This window comes from Lathamus discolor, chromosome 3 (genome assembly GCF_037157495.1).
Source record: "Lathamus discolor isolate bLatDis1 chromosome 3, bLatDis1.hap1, whole genome shotgun sequence".
NCBI classification, from domain to species: domain Eukaryota; kingdom Metazoa; phylum Chordata; class Aves; order Psittaciformes; family Psittacidae; genus Lathamus; species Lathamus discolor.
The window spans coordinates 149,848,053-149,866,751 of NC_088886.1; the positions used below are offsets into that span (position 1 = coordinate 149,848,053).

The window sequence follows — 18,699 nt, forward strand, 5'->3', positions numbered from 1 at the left end:
ACTGGAGGCAAATTTCATTTTGCAGTTTTGAGGTCGGTGTTCCACGGTTATGAATTTTTAATTCAGAGCATGTTCTGTGTACATCCCAGGCTGTGAAATCAAAGGCTTTGTAACAAAATGATGTTGTTTTTCAGAACTTCTACAAGGAGATCGAGAGAGAAGAAATGTACATCAGGTTTGTAATCACGACCGGTGACAAACTCTGCTTGCCTTTCTGTAGGGTAACTGGAGGAAATTAAGCTCATGTTAAGCAGTCAGCTGAGGGCAGAGAGGTTAAAAACCGTACCTTGAACCTTAGCTACATTAAAAACTTACCTGGAAAACAGTGAGTGTGAGAAATTAGAGTCGTGACTTATGTTTTGTCCCCCTTCTCCTTCACTTATATTATGATGAACACTGAGGTCCTCAGTAGTATTATCCATGAAGAGAATAGAATCATAGAATAGTTAAGGTTGGAAAGGACCTTAAGATCATCCAGTTCCAACCCCCCTGCCATGGGCAGGGACACGTGCCCAATGAATAAACCCAAAGTAAGCTGAGTAGGAAGATAAGTTTGCCTTCTGGTGAGGTCCAAAATATGTGACTTGGGGTAAAAAGGGCTATTAAATAATAGTATGACCGATGCCTGTTTGAAATGTAAAGCTTTTAGGAGCCATTCAAAATCATTTTCCCACAAAGTAAACCTCGTAATAGATTGTTGCGCTTTTTGGAAACCTCAGGGTTCCCAGTCCCCTATTTGTACTTTGCCTTAAAATTGGCTCGACCGTTGTGCTAAAATGATGAAGCTTGTGTTTTTAGTCCCCTTTTAGGTATCCAAATATTATTCATCAATTCATTCTCAGGTGCTTGTTACCTTGGTGGAAGAATTTTCACTTGTGACCTTGTTCCCTGCTGCTTGAATTGTTTTAGTGCTTTATTAGTCTGAAAAAAAGGAAGTAAAATCTAGCAAAGAGCAGGACTGGTAACTGTGGACAAACACGTGGAGTTATGAGCTGGTGGGCTGCTCTGTTCAGCATCCCTATAAAGACAAATTGCCTCTCACTGGCAAACCCCCACCCAGATTACCTCCTGTTTCTATTAAGGAACTTATAATGTATCATAATAAATATCAAAGTTATGTCATAATACGTATCACATTATTATGTATTTTCATTGGCTTTTCAAAGCAGTTTTAATTGGTTTTGAATTGCCACTAGTAAAACCCAACAGCCAAAAGAAGATAAACCCCTTCCAGAGGTGTGATTATATTGAAGGTAAGTAAAAAGACTTGTATCTGTCACCATGGCTGAACAATTGGAATGAGAGCTCCTGCAAAGCAAATCTGCATTAGATACATTAATCAGCACAAGTCATTTATGTGCACTGGAAAAAGACAACATTGGAAATGCAGATGGTCCTAAAGGTTGTCTGCACACAGAAATAGGAGCTTTAACTAATCCCACATACTTTTACTTGGTTGGAGATAGAGTTGAACCATTGCAATCTCCAGACTAAATTATTTAGTAACATTTAAGAACTGTTGTTTTTGTTACTTGCAGGTATTTGTACAAGCTGTGTGACCTGCACAAGGAATGTGATAACTATACAGAAGCTGCCTACACGCTACTTCTGCATGCAAAGCTTCTCAAGGTAAACACCAAAATCCATCACAAGCTTCAAAAGTCATGTCAGCACTAACCCATAGTGGTATTGTCACCCTTAGAACATCTGCATTTTAAACTGATTAACAACTGCGTGCTGTGTCAGAGCATGCTTTACTCATCTTCATAGAATCCCGGAATGGTCTGGGATGGAAGGGGCCTTAAAGCTCATCCAGCTCCAACCCCTGCCATGGGCAGGGACCCCTTCCACTGGAGCAGCTTGCTCCAAGCCCCTGTGTCCAATCTGGCCTTGAGCACTGCCAGGGATGGGGCAGCCACAGCTTCTCTGGGCACCCTGTGCCAGCGCCTCAGCACCCTCACAGGGAAGGATACAATCACTGCTTTGGTAATGAACATTGCTGTGCTGAGACGTGTCACAGAGGTGAAGATGTGAGGAGATGGCTCTGACACCTTCAGTCACACAGACTGGTGCATTTGGTAGCCTGTGGGTAGAAGTCTGAATGAGTAACTCGCTGAGTCAGTGGCTATAAAGATCTCATGTATTCCCATGAGGGACATGAAACAGAACTGCCAAATTGTGCAGTGCTTGCTCATCACACTTCACATGAATGAACCTTTTAGACAAGATAAAGCATTCATTCCCTGCTACAGGTGCTGCGTTGCCTGCAAACATGATGGAATGAACCATGCCTTAAAATGTCAAACTTTCACCTGTTATGGCTTGATGCTGTTAGTCAATGTGCTCTATGAGACATTCAATTAGAGTTTAGCCAGTTTTGTTTTTTCTTAAGGAGAGTTTTTGGAGACTAGATGATTTAATATACTCCTTTAATTCATGGAAAAGAAGTGCAGTTTTCTTTTCTTACAATGGAAATCAAGAGAAGATGGCAAGTGTAAGGATAATATTTGTCATAGGTTTTCATCACTAAGTGGATTTTTGTTTCTAAATATGTATAGTTTGGGATTATTTTATTCTAAAAGGATGTTAGTCTATCTCATACAACATCCTGGTACTACCAGTGGACCGGGGAGTTTAGTATTCCTTGAGCATCAATACTGATGTGTGTATAACTTTAAGCACTTGAGTTTTCTGTCCAGCCTCGAGGACAGGACTTTCAATGACACTCGTTGTTGGCATATATTTCATTACATTGATTTTAATGGGATCACATTTAGGTCAGGACTGAGAGCTTTCCATAATTTCACCTTTAAATGTGTGAGAAGGCTCTCCCTGTGGAGGTAGAGCCACCATCACTTCCTCCAGATAACTGCAGGCTGATGGAGCATGCTCAAGAAAACAGACTCGAGTGTATTTTCATCCCATTTAGTCAAAATTAAGATGTTCAAAACTAGCAGAAAATAGTGGCTCTTAGGATGTTGAAAAAGATGCCATTGCATTGCAGACCCTGGGAAGTTTGTGTTGCTCAGAAACACAGCTTTGTGGTGTAAAGTTGTCCAAATTGTCTCTTTAGCCAAACGCATTTTGGCCAAATTAAGAAGTAGTTGGGTAAGATTTAATAAGATATAAGAGGTAAACCTGGGTGATATTAGTTTTCATGCTTATCTTCATTCACACAGTCATCTGAACCCATAGTACACCTTGTGCTTGAGTAATCTTACCCGGTCGTTTTTGGTCTGTCAGTGTATGAGAGTTGAAACAGAGCAGGATGTGACCTTGCCTAATTTCAGTTCATTGGGAAAACATTCTCATTTTTGGCAGTAGAACTGAAAGTAGAATATCCTTCTTTTGTTGGCTTTTCCTATAGTTATCTTACTAAAGGAAAGGTGTGGATTTTCCACATAGATACACTATGGGGCGAGTATTCAAACAGCAGCACGTGATTTGCAAGAGGCTGAGATCCTGAGGTCTGAGACAGGGCCTTGAGCAACCTGCTCTAGTGTGAGGTGTGCCTGCCCATGGCAGGGGGTTGGAACTGGATGATCTTAAGGTCTTTCCCAGCCCAACCCATTCTCTGATTCAATATATAGCAGTAACTCTGTGAATAAATCTGTGAGTTGCTGATCTCCACATGATCTTTTCTTCTTTTCCTAGTGTGACAGCATTTTATTTGAGCAGGCAGACCTCCTCCTTTAGTAACTCTGATTTTCAGAGAAAAAAGTGAACAGTTCTTTCATCGATTTATGTTCTGGAGCTCAGTTTCTGGAGGCAACAGGTTGTATTGGAGCTCCTGTTGCTGACTCTTTTTCAGTCTATGAGAAGTTTCATTTGATTTAATGGTTTGTGATATGGTTTGATTTGATAGAGGTTGGTGAGTCTATAATGGACTAATTTCCTGCTAGACTCATGGAAATAGTTATGGAAGGGTAGGCTTTAGTGTTAGTGTCCTGTCTGGGGAAAACCCCAGTATTGTTTCACCCCCAGGCAGGTCGTAGGAACATTAGTGGGAGGAGAGAAGGGCAATGAAGAAGAGGTGATAGGAATACTGGAGTCCTGGGGTTTCCATTGCATCCACTCCTTACTGGACACTAGAGTAAAAGGTGCAAGCGAGAAAGATGTAGGGAATTGTTTGGTCCTGTGAGGTCTACAGATAAATTCATTTAATATCTGTGCCTTGCTTCTCATCCATTAGGCATTTGCTTGAAGAGCAAGAGCTACTAAGACAACCTGTATAAAGTTAAGAGGATGTTTGGAGGCATAGAAAAGCACAACTATGATTTTTAGCCATTTAATTTCTGTCCTGCAGTCCTTTCCACTTATATTGATGTATCTGCTTCAGGGCTTCTCTCAACATAAACCTGAAAATGTTCATTAGGCATCCAGCAGGTTGTACCCATCAGCAGGCCAAGGTTGGTCTCCTCAAACTCTCTGTGGAGAGGAAATTAGCTCATGAAGCTTCCCTCCAGCTTATGCATGCAATTAGGCTCCAATTAGAGCATTCAAATACATGGTCCTTGAGCCCAAGGAATCAAAGCACACAGCTGCAGAAAAAATCTTTGTTGGGGCATTAGCTGTGGCGCCAGTTCTTTAAACAAAAAATGTCTGTTTTCTTTAGCCTCATTTTACTGGCATGCTTCATAACTTTTGATTTGCTTTCCCTTTTCCCCTCTTTCATGTATGATTTAGTGGTCTGAAGAAGCATGTGCAGCACATCTTACCCAGCGGGATGGATACCAAGCTGCTACTCAAGGACAGTTGAAAGATCAACTCTATCAAGAAATTATCCATTACTTTGACAAGGGCAAGGTAAACAGGGAAGAAAAAAGTCCAAATGTGTTTTTCTGCTTTCAAGTTGAATAGTAAACGCGGTTTGCATGCAGTGACCTTCAGGGAGCCTTAAACTTGTTATGAGTTATTTGGAGTGCCTTATGTAAACGGTCCACCAACTAGCACTTAAAGTGATGATACTAAAAAAAAAAGAGGAAAGAGAAATCAATGGTACATTTGTAACTGCTGTGTTAAGGGGAAATAGATGTGCATATGATGCCATGGAGAAAATAAGAAAGTGATGCATGTAGTTTGGGGGACTTAGGTTTTCTGGCAATTACAACAGCTAAGGCAATCCTTCAGCTACCCTTGTTTTTCCTGTTGTACACAAAACGATTCCCTCAGAGAATGGATGTCTGTGGTTCGTGTTATAAGAAGGTGGAAATGTTCTCAGATGCACTGCAATTGCATCGTTTATCGCACGATGAGCTTCCATTGCATGGTGGGAAAGGGAGCGTGCTGGTGTCACCTGTCACCGGAGGTGAAGGGTTTAAGTTGGTAGACAGGCACGTATCAGTGCTTGAGTATTTTATGCACAAAAGTATTAAATAGAGAAGTAGAAATCTCTTTGACAGAATATTTCAGAGGCACAAACTTGGGTTTTCAAAAGCATTCTTTGTTTCATAAGTGTCTTGCAAATAGAAATGTCATTTTTGGGCAGAACTCCAACATTACCCAGCCAGCTCATGTTTTCCAAGTCAGTTTCTAGCAGAATCAGATTAGTATTTTGATAGAAACACCCCTAAAAGGTCAACTTTTATACCTTATCTCAATGGAATATTTAGAAGTTGTTAATAAAGGATATTAAATAAATGCAGGGGCTCGTGTAGGTGCCTTGATGCCTGTGCAGTGGGTAGCACTAGATTCCACAGCATGCTCTTGCTGCCCAGCAAGCTTTTACTAACCCTTTAACAGCAGGAAAGGAGAACCTCGATAGAGGTCAGAACTGATTTGAAAGTACATTTTAACGTTGCATTCCTCTCTGGAAGAGAAAAAGCCAGAAGTCACATGTTTTTATGTTGTTGGTTTACATCTTTATGGCTTCCCAGTTAGTCTTTTATGATGCTCATATACAGGCGGAGGCAATTGTTCTTCTGAGCACTGGGGCCAATGCGTTTTAGCTGTAAATTAGAAGCTGCAGCATCCTTTCGAGCTGTAGTGAAAACAACCTGGCTTAAAGCTGTAGCCACCCCATTTCTGCTGATAGAGCTAATGAGCTGTTTATATAAACAGCAGGCAAAATACCTGCTGCTTCCTTTCCAGCCCGTGCCACATTACCCAGCACGGCCTCCACGCCTGAGGGACCCGCGTTAGGCTGAATAAGCAGTCTTAATTCTTTCAGGTTTTACAGCTAGAATTAAGGCTCTGCCTGCTTTCAAAGCAGACAGCACTGGAAATGCTGTGTTTTCCCTTATAGGTAGATTATAAAACGAAATCTTCATGATTCTACAAATGTATGGTGAACAATGATATTGAAGGGACCACTGTGATTACTCATTCCTATTCCTTTTATAAGTCATATCATTCCTGCATGATGTGTGTGTGTGTGAGGAGATGATTCATTTTCAAAGCACTCTTTTCCTAGTTACAGATCTTTCTTCTCTCATTTTCTGGCTACTCCAAGTTGGTGATAACTTTTGGCATTGTTCAATGAAAAGGAAAACCAAAATCAATATTCGCTGGGAATCTGAGCATCTAACATACATTTTCAAATGTCAGGAGGCTCAAAGTCAAGGTTTCCACAGTAGAATTAAGCTAATCCTCTCATTTGGGATGTTCTGACATTAGGTTAAACCAACTCCTTCTGTTTACCTGTGCAGTTTGCAGATGCAGTCCACCAGCTACTATAAATATGCCATTCCATGATGAGGAACACATCGGAAACAGTATGTGCTGTGTGTTTTTAGAAGACTGTATCAATACACCAACCAATTTGTCTTTTTTTGACTGCAGTCTCCCATCTGTGTCTGGCTGGCAAATCACTCTGCGTTGATCCCATTACTTTGCTTTCTCTTCCCATCAAGTTAACAAGAGATGTCAAAGAAGGTCGCTTTATCCTGGGCAGCTGTAGAGCTACTTCCAGCCTTTTACAGAATCTCAAGAGTTTTGTTCTTCTCTTGTTGGGAGATTGTGCCTCTTCCCCTCCAGCCTGCCTGGTGGGACATGTGGATGGGAAGTGTATATGGTTAGAATCATTGAGCAGAAGAAGTGGAGGAGAAGGATTTCCTTCATTTTAGCAGAGTAAATTGCACTTCTTTTATGGAGCCAGGCTGAGAGAGCTGGGCTGGGGCAGCCTGGAGAAGAGAAGGCTCCTGAAGGGGAGACCTGAGAGCAGCTCCAGTGCCTGAAGGGGCTGCAGGGAACCTGGAGAGGGGCTTGGGACAAGGGCCTGTAGGGACAGGCCAAGGGGAATGGCTTGAACCTGCCCGAGGGGAGACCGAGATGAGCTCTTAGGCAGGAGCTCTTCCCTGTGAGGGTGCTGAGGCGCTGGCACAGGGTGCCCAGAGAAGCTGTGGCTGCCCCATCCCTGGCAGTGCTCAAGGCCAGGTTGGACACAGGGATTGATGTTGATTCCAGTTCCCCAGGGAGAACACGTGGTGCACTTTCAACTGAAGACCAACCACGAGGCTTAATCCCTAATTACTAAGATCCATGGTGAGATGAATTTAGAGGAGGATATAATCCTCCATACACCAACTGAAATGGAATAGACCAGAAGTGCTTGGGAAATTTGTAATTTAATAATAGAGTGTGGGCTTGCACTGAAAGTTGGAGTTTGGGTGTCTCATTTTGGCTGAGAACAAATTACTGTCCTTCACCATGAATATCCCTGTTATTTGTAGCTGCAGATCCATGTAAGAGTCCTCATTTTGATTTCAATTTTTTAATACATTAACCTTTGGAAGCTTGTTCTTTTACTTGTATTTGACTTCTGGTCCTTGATCCAGTCTTCTGTAAAGCTGAAGTGCAGCTTTCACCTTCAGTAAATTGTCAGAATCAACTCCTGCATTTTGTTGTTCTACTTTATGGAGTTGATTCCTTATTAGCAATGCTTTTCAATACTCCTCTAAGCTCCTTGTTTCCAAAATGGAATGTTATTTCCAAGATTTCCTGCTATACTCATAGGTTTCTCTCTATCATTCTTCACTGCATTGCACTTTCCAGTGTCATCTCCATCTCTTGGCTTTTGCCCTTATGTCCTGGGTTCAGCAGTAGCAGTCATTTTTCTCCTCCTTAGTAGCTGGTGCAGTGCTGTGGTTTTGACTTTCAACCTGGGAACAGCGCTGATAACACCGGTGGTTTCAGTTGCTGCTCAGTAATGGTTACTCTGACCAAGGACTTTGTGAGCCTCATGCTCTGCCAGGGAGGAGGGGAAGGTGGGAGGAAGCAGAGACAGGACACCTGACCCAAACTGACCAAAGAGGTATTCCATACCACAGCACATCATGCCCAGTATAGAAACTGGGGGCAGTTACCCGGAAGGGTTAGATCACTGCTCGGTTGGGCTGGGTATCAGTCGGCGGGTGGTGAGTGGTTGTATTCTCTTCCCTTGTTATTTCCCTTATCATTATTACTATTGGTGGCAGCAGCAGTGATTTGTGTTATACCTTAGTTACTGGGCTGCTCTTATCTCTAACAGTGGGAGTTACATTCTTTTGCTTCTCCTCCCCATCTCTCTGGGAGTTGGGGGGAGGAAGGAGCAGGGAGTGAGAGAGACTGCGTGGCTGACCGAGTTTAAACCATGACACCTTAGGAGCCTTACCCTCACGCTCAGCATGGCAGTCTAACCTGTCCTTTAAACTGCTCTGAAGTGTTTGCTCTTCCTGTGTTCTGCTGAGGCTTTGTGATTTTCGAAAGCCCTTAATCCAGGGATTTTCCTGAAAATTGATAGGTTTGGGTATCTCAGGACAATAAGGAGAAGAAATGACAGTAATAAAGTGATGAGGGATGGGAGGAAGTTTTGATGTTGGTCAATGCTAATGAAATGCTGAAGCCAAGAAATACTCAGTGTCACTGACAGAGATAGGGTATTAGTTTTAGAACAGGTTTGTGTGATCACTAGAGCAGTAAAGAAGCAGCAGCATTCTTACCCCTACACAATACAATGTAGGAACAGCAACGTTTTTCACATTCACCAGTGGACGCTGCAGTCTGTAAATCAGTCCATGTCTTCCACTGCTCTTTCATAAACTGAAAACATAGATAAATGCACACTGATCATTTATTTCTGCTCCTCCTTCCTGCTCCCCACCCTCAAAAAAGAGAAGCTTTTACTGCTTTACTGAGCCACAAGCACAAAATATTTGGAACTCCACAGTAAATGCCATGCTTTTGGCTTAAAATGTCTTTTTTCCAGCTCATGGGATGGCATCAAAAGGCTTTTTCTTCCATCTAACTAGAGAGTGGTGAAATTCACCTGTCTGCCAAAAATCAGTGCAAGGCTCACGGCCAGCTCAAATCCCATGTCAGATTGTGAGCCCGTCCTGAGAGCTGTGAAGGACAGAGATTTCTCAGAGAGGAAAGATACGCCGTTTGACTGCATTCCAAGCGAGGATAGCAAGTTGGTTTAAAGGTTTTTCCAGCCGTGGCTGTATCTCCCACATCTTGAACGCAATGCTGGCAATAGAGAAATACTGTGGTTTAATATTTGACTTCAAATATTAAGCTTACCTGATGGTTAATTAATGCTATCTGAAATTTAAACAGCTTGGAATATCCCTCACATATCAGGATGTTGCACGGTAATATTCTTATCCAAGACTATGTCATTTTTAGTGACCATTAACTCAGCAGGAGCCAAGAAATAACCTAAGATCCTCCTCTGCTGCTATTAAGGAACCTCAAAACCTAAATTGGATGCTGCAGTTCTTTCTGGGCAACAAGCAATCCAGCTTCAAAACTGAATTAAATTGCTAGGTTTCCCCTGAAAACACCTCCTTCTGCATGCTCAAAGGTCTTTCCCATAACAATTTGTGTGTCTACACAACTGAATTTAGGCCACACACATTTTTCTTCCGCCTTCAGTATAAAAGAAGCATTTTCCTTCCCCTGTTGCCAGCCTCTCTCTCTGGTACACTCTCCAGATAAATTGTTTCTTGCATTAATGAGTTGTACATGGTGCAAATCCTGTGTAGTAGCTCCCTGTACGGCTCATTCCTCCAGAAGACCTGCCATGTCCTGGGCAAACCTGGGAAAGCTTCCAAGGCAGCAAATCTGCGAGGGAGCAGATTGGGAGTTATTGACCTTCAAGAATATAGATTTCATTTATCAGGATCCTTTGCCACAGCCATGCTGTCCTCACCTGAATAAATTGGCTCTGTAGTAAACAGAGAGATTTTTCAGAGGGTTGTGCAGTGGATTTTAAACACATGGGTCCTGCTGCTCTTATGATGTTGGGAAAATGACCGGCTTTGGCTGAGTTTTAAGGGATGCTGCAGGTGGTGTGGTCCAGCTGCACAAACACCAGAGTGGATAAGGGACCACTGGAGCTCTGGAGTTCAGGGCACGTGGTATTTGCCCAAGGAAGTTGTGAATGCTCCATCCCTGGCAGTGTTCAAGGCCAGGTTGGATGGAGTCTTGGGTGACACGGTTTACTGCGGGGTGTCCCTGCCCATGGCAGGGGTTGGAACTGAATGAGCTTTAAGGTCCTTTCCAACACAAACCATTCTAGGACTCTATGATCGCCACTTAAAGATAAGGGAATGGGTACTAGGAAATATGCTAGGATAGTGTCATTACAGCAGGTATATTGTACAAGAACTAAATCTAGATCATATTTAATTTGAGGCTTCATTTTTTTAGTCCCTGAAACATTTATAAAATCCATATTTTATTCATAATATTCAGTAACGTCTAAAGGGTTCATTCAGGATGGCAGAAGCGCAATGGAAACTCAACCTCTACTCTGGTGTGCTTACAGTCTTGACTGAAAGGGTGGGAAAGGAAAAATAGTCAAAACCAAGTTTTAGTTCTGCTAAACTCATCATTTAATTGGTGACGATGCTCTATCAGCATTAATGTGTACACTGCACAGGTCTGGTTTTAGAATCATAGAATCCCAAACTGGTTTGTGTTGGGGCAGACCTTAAAGCTCATCCAGTTCCAACCCCCTGCCGTAAGCAGGAACACCTTCCACTAGAGCAGGTTGCTCCAGGGCATTGCAGAATGGGATGGGCTTACAGTGATGTGACCCATGAGCTGCAAAGCCACGGTGACATGGTAGAGCTCCTCTCCTCCCCTCCTCTCTCCCACTGCTAACCCAGAATCCCTTACTTCTTGATGATCGGGTGCAATTAGTGGTAAATGTCTTAGCATTGAGGTCATGCTTGGAGTTGCCAGACGTGCCTTGGAAACACGTCGCAGTGTCTGTGCTCATCCAGGATTCAGTGCAAGAATGGAATGAGTGTGTTTACCCTGTCAATGCAAATCTCAAGTTATTTAGACTTCCATTTATTCCCAGTCTTGTGCAGCTCCAGAGCTGTTTGCCTGAGATCATCTATAAGCATTTTCACAGAGGAAAAGAGAGTAGAATTGCTTTGGGTTTGCAGAGGGACTGGTTAAACGTGGAACACGCAGGCAGAGAACCAGGACAGGGAAAATTATGGTAATGCCATTTTCTTTGAAATGAAAATGTGCAGAAGTTATGGATGGCTGAAGTTAAACAGAAAATGGCAGTCCAAATGAAGAAAGGTTAAATGATTTTGAAAGGTTTCACTTGCTGGCTTACCAAACAGCTCAATATTAGTTTAGGTTCTATAAATTGGTCTAGTATTACTCCTCTGAGTCAGAATTAAGTCAGCTTTGTATGTGAAAATGTGCTCCATTCTCTGCAACTGTGCCTTCACTATTAAACTCCTGTTAATTTTTGTTTACAGATAAAAACATGCTCTGTATCATCTTTCTAGATTAGATCCATAATAGAGATAAAAGCATTCAGAGTGTACATTCTGCCTCGTGCTTTCCTGCAGACATGATCCCTCATTACAGTGACTGGATTAGTTGTTGTGATGCGTTTTTCATCTTCATAACAAGCATGAGGTAGCTCCTGCTCATTCCAGTCCTCCACCATAGAAAAATGATATTATGCTCCTTGTCGCAGTAAAACCAAGAGAAGGGGTCGAACATCACATGGAGCCATAAGGAAAGGTTAATGTAGGTACCAGCCTCTACCCCTTGTGGGCATCATCGCCTTTCTGTCTTAATTAGGTCATTGCTCAGTCTCTGTTTGCCCAAGCATCTGCCTATTTGTTTTCTTTAGGACTCAAATCTCCTTTTCCCTTGCTCAGCCATCCCAGGGTAGTTTTCTGGCCCATATTTTCCCCTTACTTGAAGGGCATAAATCTCTCCTCCTTTCTCCCTGCAACGTCTTGTAACTATTCTTCCTTTTGCAGCTCCTCATCTTCTCCACCATCAGCAGCTCCCTGCCTCTTCAGGTTGCTCCTTTCCATCCCTTCCCTCTCAGTCTGACAGGACATTCTTTCATTCCATCCTTTGCTTTGAGGGATGGGTACCATCCACTTGAAAGCTGGCACCTTCTTTCCAGGGAGGAGCAGGGATGGAGGGCAAACCAGTGGGACCCAAACCACATCTTGTTTCTGTGGCATTGACATGAAGACTTGCTGAGGATTCAGCCTGGCTGGGCTCCAAATTGCTAACTCGTAAGGAAAAAAGGAAGAGATTCTAGGTCCCAGCCTTGTGCTTGTGCCTCTAAATCACAGGTAGCTGTGCCCTGCCTGACTCCTCAGCCAGTGCTGGCAGCAGTCTCAGTCTCACTGGAGGTCATATGAACCCTTAATGTTTTCCTTCTAGTTTTATATCAGCATCTAGAGCTAGGAGTTTTCCTAAAAGTCTTATTGTTATCCATGTTTTACTGGTACACTAAGAAATGTGATTTCAACTTGCAGATCAAAAGACAAAATTCACCCAGCATCGATTTTGGGCTTCGAGTGGTGGAGGAGTTCGTTTGTGTTGTTTGAGGGGGCTTTTGGCTTTCATGGGGTCTTGGGGATAAAATACCTCTTTATTTTTATAGTGCTTTTAAGCCGATGGGATTAGGGGGGCCGTATGGGATGCACGCAGGAATCAGTTGTGTGCATGAAGGTTTCTCCAGGAGCGCTGCTCCCCTTTTCTCCCCCCAGCATCCGTCTCCTACCACCTTTGAAATCTGTGGTGCTTCATCGCTAGCTCTTCATTCCCAAAGGTGGATGTCTTCAGGGGAGGGATGGGGGAATCGTGTGTTCGTCCCTTTTCCTCAGCCCTCCTCTACGAAGAGCACCCGATTGCTCTTTGTAGCTGCAGCCATCGCGGTATTTCACCAGGGGAAGGACCGTGTGGCACGGTGCTGAGAGGAGAATTAGGTGGTGTGGACAGAGGATTTAAATTGAAGATGCAGGGTAATACAAACCACATGGATTTATAACTCATTCCAGATCTCATTCTTTTGATAAAGTGAAGTCAGCAGTGCTAACCAAATGCCAGCAGTAGAGGCAGGTCACCAGGTTTGATGTTAGATAGCCTGGTGTGCTAGTTGAAGCATCTCTTTGCTTTTGAGCACTTCTTTACATTTAGAGAAGACAAAAATGCAAAATACATATTTAAAACATTCTTGCTGCTCCTCATTAAGAGTTTTGGCTTCTGAAGAGCTGAAGGAGATTGTTCGATTTCTTTGGGTCAGTTGAGACGGCTGCTGAATTTCATGGTCGAGGAACAAGAGGGGAAAAAGAACCAATGGAAATACAATGAATATCTGTGCTAAGCAGTATCTGCAAATTGCCTGTCCTGTGTAATATAGATTATAGATATTAGAGAGGGTTGGTTATGAACTATAATCAATCAACAGCATTTATCCGAAGTCCCAGGTTCTGGGTTTCTTTGTGGACAGGCTGTGTTTATACATTATTGGGCTTCTAGTTGAGGTAACAGGAATCATTTTATTTCTGAAGCAATTTGATCATTTTACTTGATTTGTATCAAGTCAATTTGCATTCCCTGCCAGAGAAGGTTATGGAGCAGATCATCTTGATTGCCATCACACATCACGTACAGGACAACCGAATGATCAGGCCTAGTCAGCATGGGTTTATGAAAGGCAGCTCCTGCTCCACTGACCTGAGCCCAAACAGTCGTGGTGAACGGAGTTAAATCCAGTTGGTGGCTGGTCACAAGTGGTGAACATGAGTAGCTTGTGTGGAAGCAGCCAAGAAGGCCAGTGGCATCCTGGTCTATATCAGGGCAGGGATTGTGCCCCTGTGCTGGGCACTGGTGAGGCTGCACCTCAAATCCTGTGTTCAGTTCTGGGCCCCTCACTACAAGAGAGGCAGTGAGGTGCTGGAGGGGGGTCAGAGAAGGGCAATGTTGCTGGTGGAGGTCCTGGAGCACAAGTGTGATGGGGAACGGCTGAGGGACTGGGGGGTTCAGTCTGGAGAAAAGGAGACTGAGAAGAGATATTATCACTCCCTACAACTACTTGAAATGAGGTCGTAGCAAGGTGGGGGTCCGTCTCTTTTCCCAAGTAACAAAGGATGAGACAAGAGGAAACAGCCTCAAGCTGCACCAGGGGAAGCTTAGATGGAGATGAGGAGCAAATCCTTCCAAAGAGGGTGCTCAGGCATTGGAACAGGCTGCCCAGGGCACGGCTGGAGTCACTGTCCCTGGAGGTATTTAAAAGATGAGTAGATGTGACACAGGGACCTGCGTTAGTGGTGGACTTGGCAGTGATAGGTTAGCAGTTGGATTTGAGGATCTTAAAGGTCTTTTCCAACCTAAACCGTTCCGATTGTATGAAAGAGAGACATGTCTATTGCTGCCATGGCTATTGGCCCATCAGATGCACAGTGTTTTCAGCATGCGACCCAGAGCATTTTGTTGTGTTTATTAACATTCAGTTTATTCCAGTGTTGTTGCTTAACCAAGGTGTGTAATTCTGTTTTCTTCTTGTGTCGTGACTTTTTTTTTCCACAGATGTGGGAAGAGGCCATTGCCTTGGGTAAAGAACTCGCGGAACAGTATGAAAATGAAATGTTTGATTATGAACAACTCAGTGAACTGCTGGTAGGTTTTTAATGACACAGACACTGCAACAATTCCTTTTAGAATTCGATTTCTAAGCTTTTAAAATCATATTGAAAATCTCTTCTATGACAGAAAGATGCAGAAATAGATGCCCACTTTGGCTCTGCTGGACTGATGTTGATTAACTGGCTACCACTGGAGGGCCAAAAAAGAGTGGATTTCTGTTCTTTTAGCTGAAAGAAAAAGATTTCAGTAATGTTAAGCTGATTGATTTGGGGTATAAAAGGAAATTTGGAATTTAAATATAAATGGGAACATGAAAAAATCCCCATTCTCTCTCAAGTGTCTTTCCACATTCACGTTTCTTTTTTTAGGTATGAATAATCCCCAAGCATTCATGTCTAGAGTCAGTTATTTTTGCCCTGACGTTATCCATTCATTATGCCTGCACCATTTTTTATCTCTTGCTCTTTTCCAAAGAGATAAATGGCAGCTGTCACTGTCCCACCAAACTTCTCAACTGTTTTCACAGGAGCTGGGACATGGTTCCAGTCCGAAATGAAAAGTGTTGACTTTCAGGGTTTTGATGCATTTTACCTTTGCACTCACCAGCCTCCATCACACACAATGGTGACTTGGGAAGATAAACTCTATCACTCCCAGCATCTCCCCTTTCTTCTTCTTCCCTCAGCTCTATACACTGATCATGACTCCATATGGTCTTGAATATCCCTTTGGTCAGCTGGGACCAGTTGTCCTGGCTGTGTCCCCCACAGCTCCTCGTGTACCCCCAGCCTGCTCACTGATGGGGTGAGGAGCATAAAAGACCTTGACTCTGTGCAAGCACTGCTCATCAATAACTAAAACACCCCTGTGTGATCAGTGCTGTTTCCAGCACAAATGCACAGCCCCATACTTGAAGAAAACTAACTCTACCCCAGCCAAACCCAGCACAGGTCATTGCACCCTCTTCCTCCACTGACACCAGTGCTCCAGTTTGAGGGTGACCAGGAGCCATCTCAGAAGCATCTCCATCCCTATCTCCCCAGAATCTCCCTTCTTGGGGAGGAAAGAATAAAGGTAAATACCACTCCTCTCAATGATATGGTTTCTTCACTCCCTTACATGGCCTTCCTTTTCTTTTGTCCATGGTTTTGTCCTCCAGCAATCTCGAGCTGAATTTCTATCCCTTCTTGATATCCTCCTTTTCTGGCATCTTAAGTGCTTTTAGTGACAGACTGATTGTATTGATTTACCTTACAAATCTGGAGCCTGGTGTCATGTCACTGTAAGTGATGTAAGGGATGTATACCTGGAGGTCCTGTGGTGTACAGAAGAGTCTTCCTTGGCCTGCTGCCCACAGGGCTGCATTCGGTAGACAGTATTCTTCATTTCAATATAAAAGGCAGAGATTGTTCTTGAGCTAGGAATGATTCTCATGTGTCAGATATGATTATTCACCAGTAGATAGCTACTTTCCAAGTCTCTCATTTTTCATTTTCCATCTCCTTTATGCTTGCACATGGGAACACGAAGCTTTGTCACAGAGGCAACCACTCTACTTATCATACTATACCTGTTGTGAAGAAGTCTAAATTTACACTTCGTACATTGTAGCTGATGGCCAATAATATTGAGTTATGTGTTTTTCACCATTCTCTTGAACAGTAAATATGTCATGCTTTACATTAGGTGACATAATTCCAGGCAGTGGAGCCCCATACAGTTCATCCGCATATGAAAATGGAGTTTTTCCCACTTCTAATAGGAGAGACGCAGATCTTCCAATTCTCACGACTGAGTTTATCCGTTCTTTATTTATCAGACAAGAGAAAATGAGAGAGATGCCACAAAAATTAGTACCAGCATGCACTGGGCGTTGATCCCTACTAAGGCTAAGATCATAATTCACACTTCCATAAGAGTCAGGTCTCACCTATCCCATTGGCTTTTCTTGCTGCTGCTGCTGCAGGGCATTAGCATGCTAGTTCTTCTTTTCTTCCTCCCCCATAACAAAATCTAAATGTTTTTGTTTCTTTCTGTTCTCCCTGTTGTCTCTTTTATTCAGCAATATTAACTATTAGACTCTAAGACAATTCACAAATAACAAAACAGTTTTACAACAGGTAAGAAATATATGGCAGAGCTGGGTCTTTGTAGTCTTCTTGCCATTTACTGTTATCTCTCATATGGGAGCAGTAATAAACCTCCGCCCAAATCAGGATTCATTCTCTTACAGCAAGTAATAGGCTAAAAATAAGTTAATGAACAGATCGTCTGAAGCTGCACATTTGTTATTATTTCATCATTTGAGATAAAGAAGGATTCTGCTTCGAAACCAGAAGGCGTCCGACATGGATTTCTTCCAAAATATACATTTTGCTGCAGTTCTCAGCTGCGTGCTTTCCATATGCAAATAAATGGTTGTAAATATGGAAAAGAAGTAGTAGAAAAATGGGAGGTTGGCAGCATCAACATGAGCTGGCTGCAGTGGTTTGTGCTTCATCGTTCCAGGGTTTCGGCGTCAGCAGTGTCGCCATCAGTTCTGGCTGCCTTGCAGATTCTTGACCTTCATCAAAATTGAGATATTGGATATGGACCAGTGATGCTCAGCAAGATGGGGATGAAAGTAATGGCTACAGAGTCTAATATATCAAAACACTAGCATGTATCTGACAGAAAGGTGAAGAAAAAGGGACAGGTGAAACATGTCCACCTTTAAGCTAGAGATGCCCATAGAAGAGATCTAGATCTTCAGTATGATGAATCTACTACAAGTTTAGGTCATTAAAATTCCTCTCATTTCTTTTACAGAGAAAGCAAGCCCAATTCTATGAAAACATTGTGAAAGTAATAAGACCAAAGCCAGACTATTTTGCTGTTGGATACTACGGCCAGGGATTTCCAACCTTCATAAGGGTAAGTGTCCACCTTTTTCCACAGTTGATGGCAGGGTTTCTTGCATTAGAGATTGTCCTTGGTAGGGGGGAAAGTACATTATTGTATGTCAGTGGGTTATTTGCAATCTACCTAGCATTGATGGTTGGGGTTTAGGTGTATGAAACCAAACATTCGCAGAATCCCAGAGTGGTTTGGGCTGGAAGGGACCTTAAAGCTTATCTGGTTCTAACCCCCTGCCATGGGCAGGGACCCCTTCCACTGGAGCAGCTTGCTCCAAGCCCCTGTGTCCAACCTGGCCTTGAACACTGCCAGGGATGGGGCACCCACAGCACATTGTTTTTTCCTTTCCAGTTTCTAACATGGAATAATTGAATTTTATTAGAGAAGGTTTTTCTTCAAACGTATCCAATACTTTATACTTCTTCAGGGTATCACTAGAAATGAAGATATGCCACCCAATCCATCAGGGTAATAACCAGAACCGCCTGAAATGGTGATGTGTTTGCCTGACAGGGTTCTGTGTGTCTTTGTGTGTGTGTGTGCATATATATACATATATATAGCTATGTATATGAGTGTAGTTATACACGTATATATTTATATATGAGTATGGCAGAGAAGCTTTTGCATGTGACCATGTTTTCATGTGAGTATTCTTGCATCTATTGTACATTTCAATAGGCACCATTGCAGAACTAAACCTAGTTGGGCAAATGTAAACTCAAGTTTGTTACCCCTGGTCATAACACCCTTTTTCTAACAAGTGCCGTATAATGTTTTCACCAAGAGTTCATTGTGACGTGAGCAATGAAGTTAAGCATATTAAAATGCAAGTTGATGTCAAAACTTACTTTAGTATGTTTGATCTGTTAAAATCAAATCGCCTTTTACACTTTTCTTTGGAACGTTATGTTCTTGTTCACTGTATAAATGGACTGTATAAAATATTTCTTCATTTTC

The 18,699-nt window shown here is 42.7% G+C and overlaps 1 protein-coding gene across 2 annotated transcripts in view; it reads left to right on the top strand.

Annotated features, from left to right (window-relative positions):
• The window catches only part of DOCK1 (dedicator of cytokinesis 1), a 320,534-nt gene that overhangs the window by 251,612 nt on the left and 50,223 nt on the right, over nucleotides 1-18,699 (top strand). For both annotated transcript variants that reach the window (XM_065672474.1, XM_065672475.1), the window contains exons 36-40: nucleotides 135-175; nucleotides 1,539-1,629; nucleotides 4,687-4,806; nucleotides 14,788-14,877; nucleotides 17,653-17,757. In XM_065672474.1, the coding sequence (XP_065528546.1) occupies nucleotides 135-175; nucleotides 1,539-1,629; nucleotides 4,687-4,806; nucleotides 14,788-14,877; nucleotides 17,653-17,757 (447 nt within the window). The remainder of the gene's footprint in view (nucleotides 1-134; nucleotides 176-1,538; nucleotides 1,630-4,686; nucleotides 4,807-14,787; nucleotides 14,878-17,652; nucleotides 17,758-18,699) is intronic.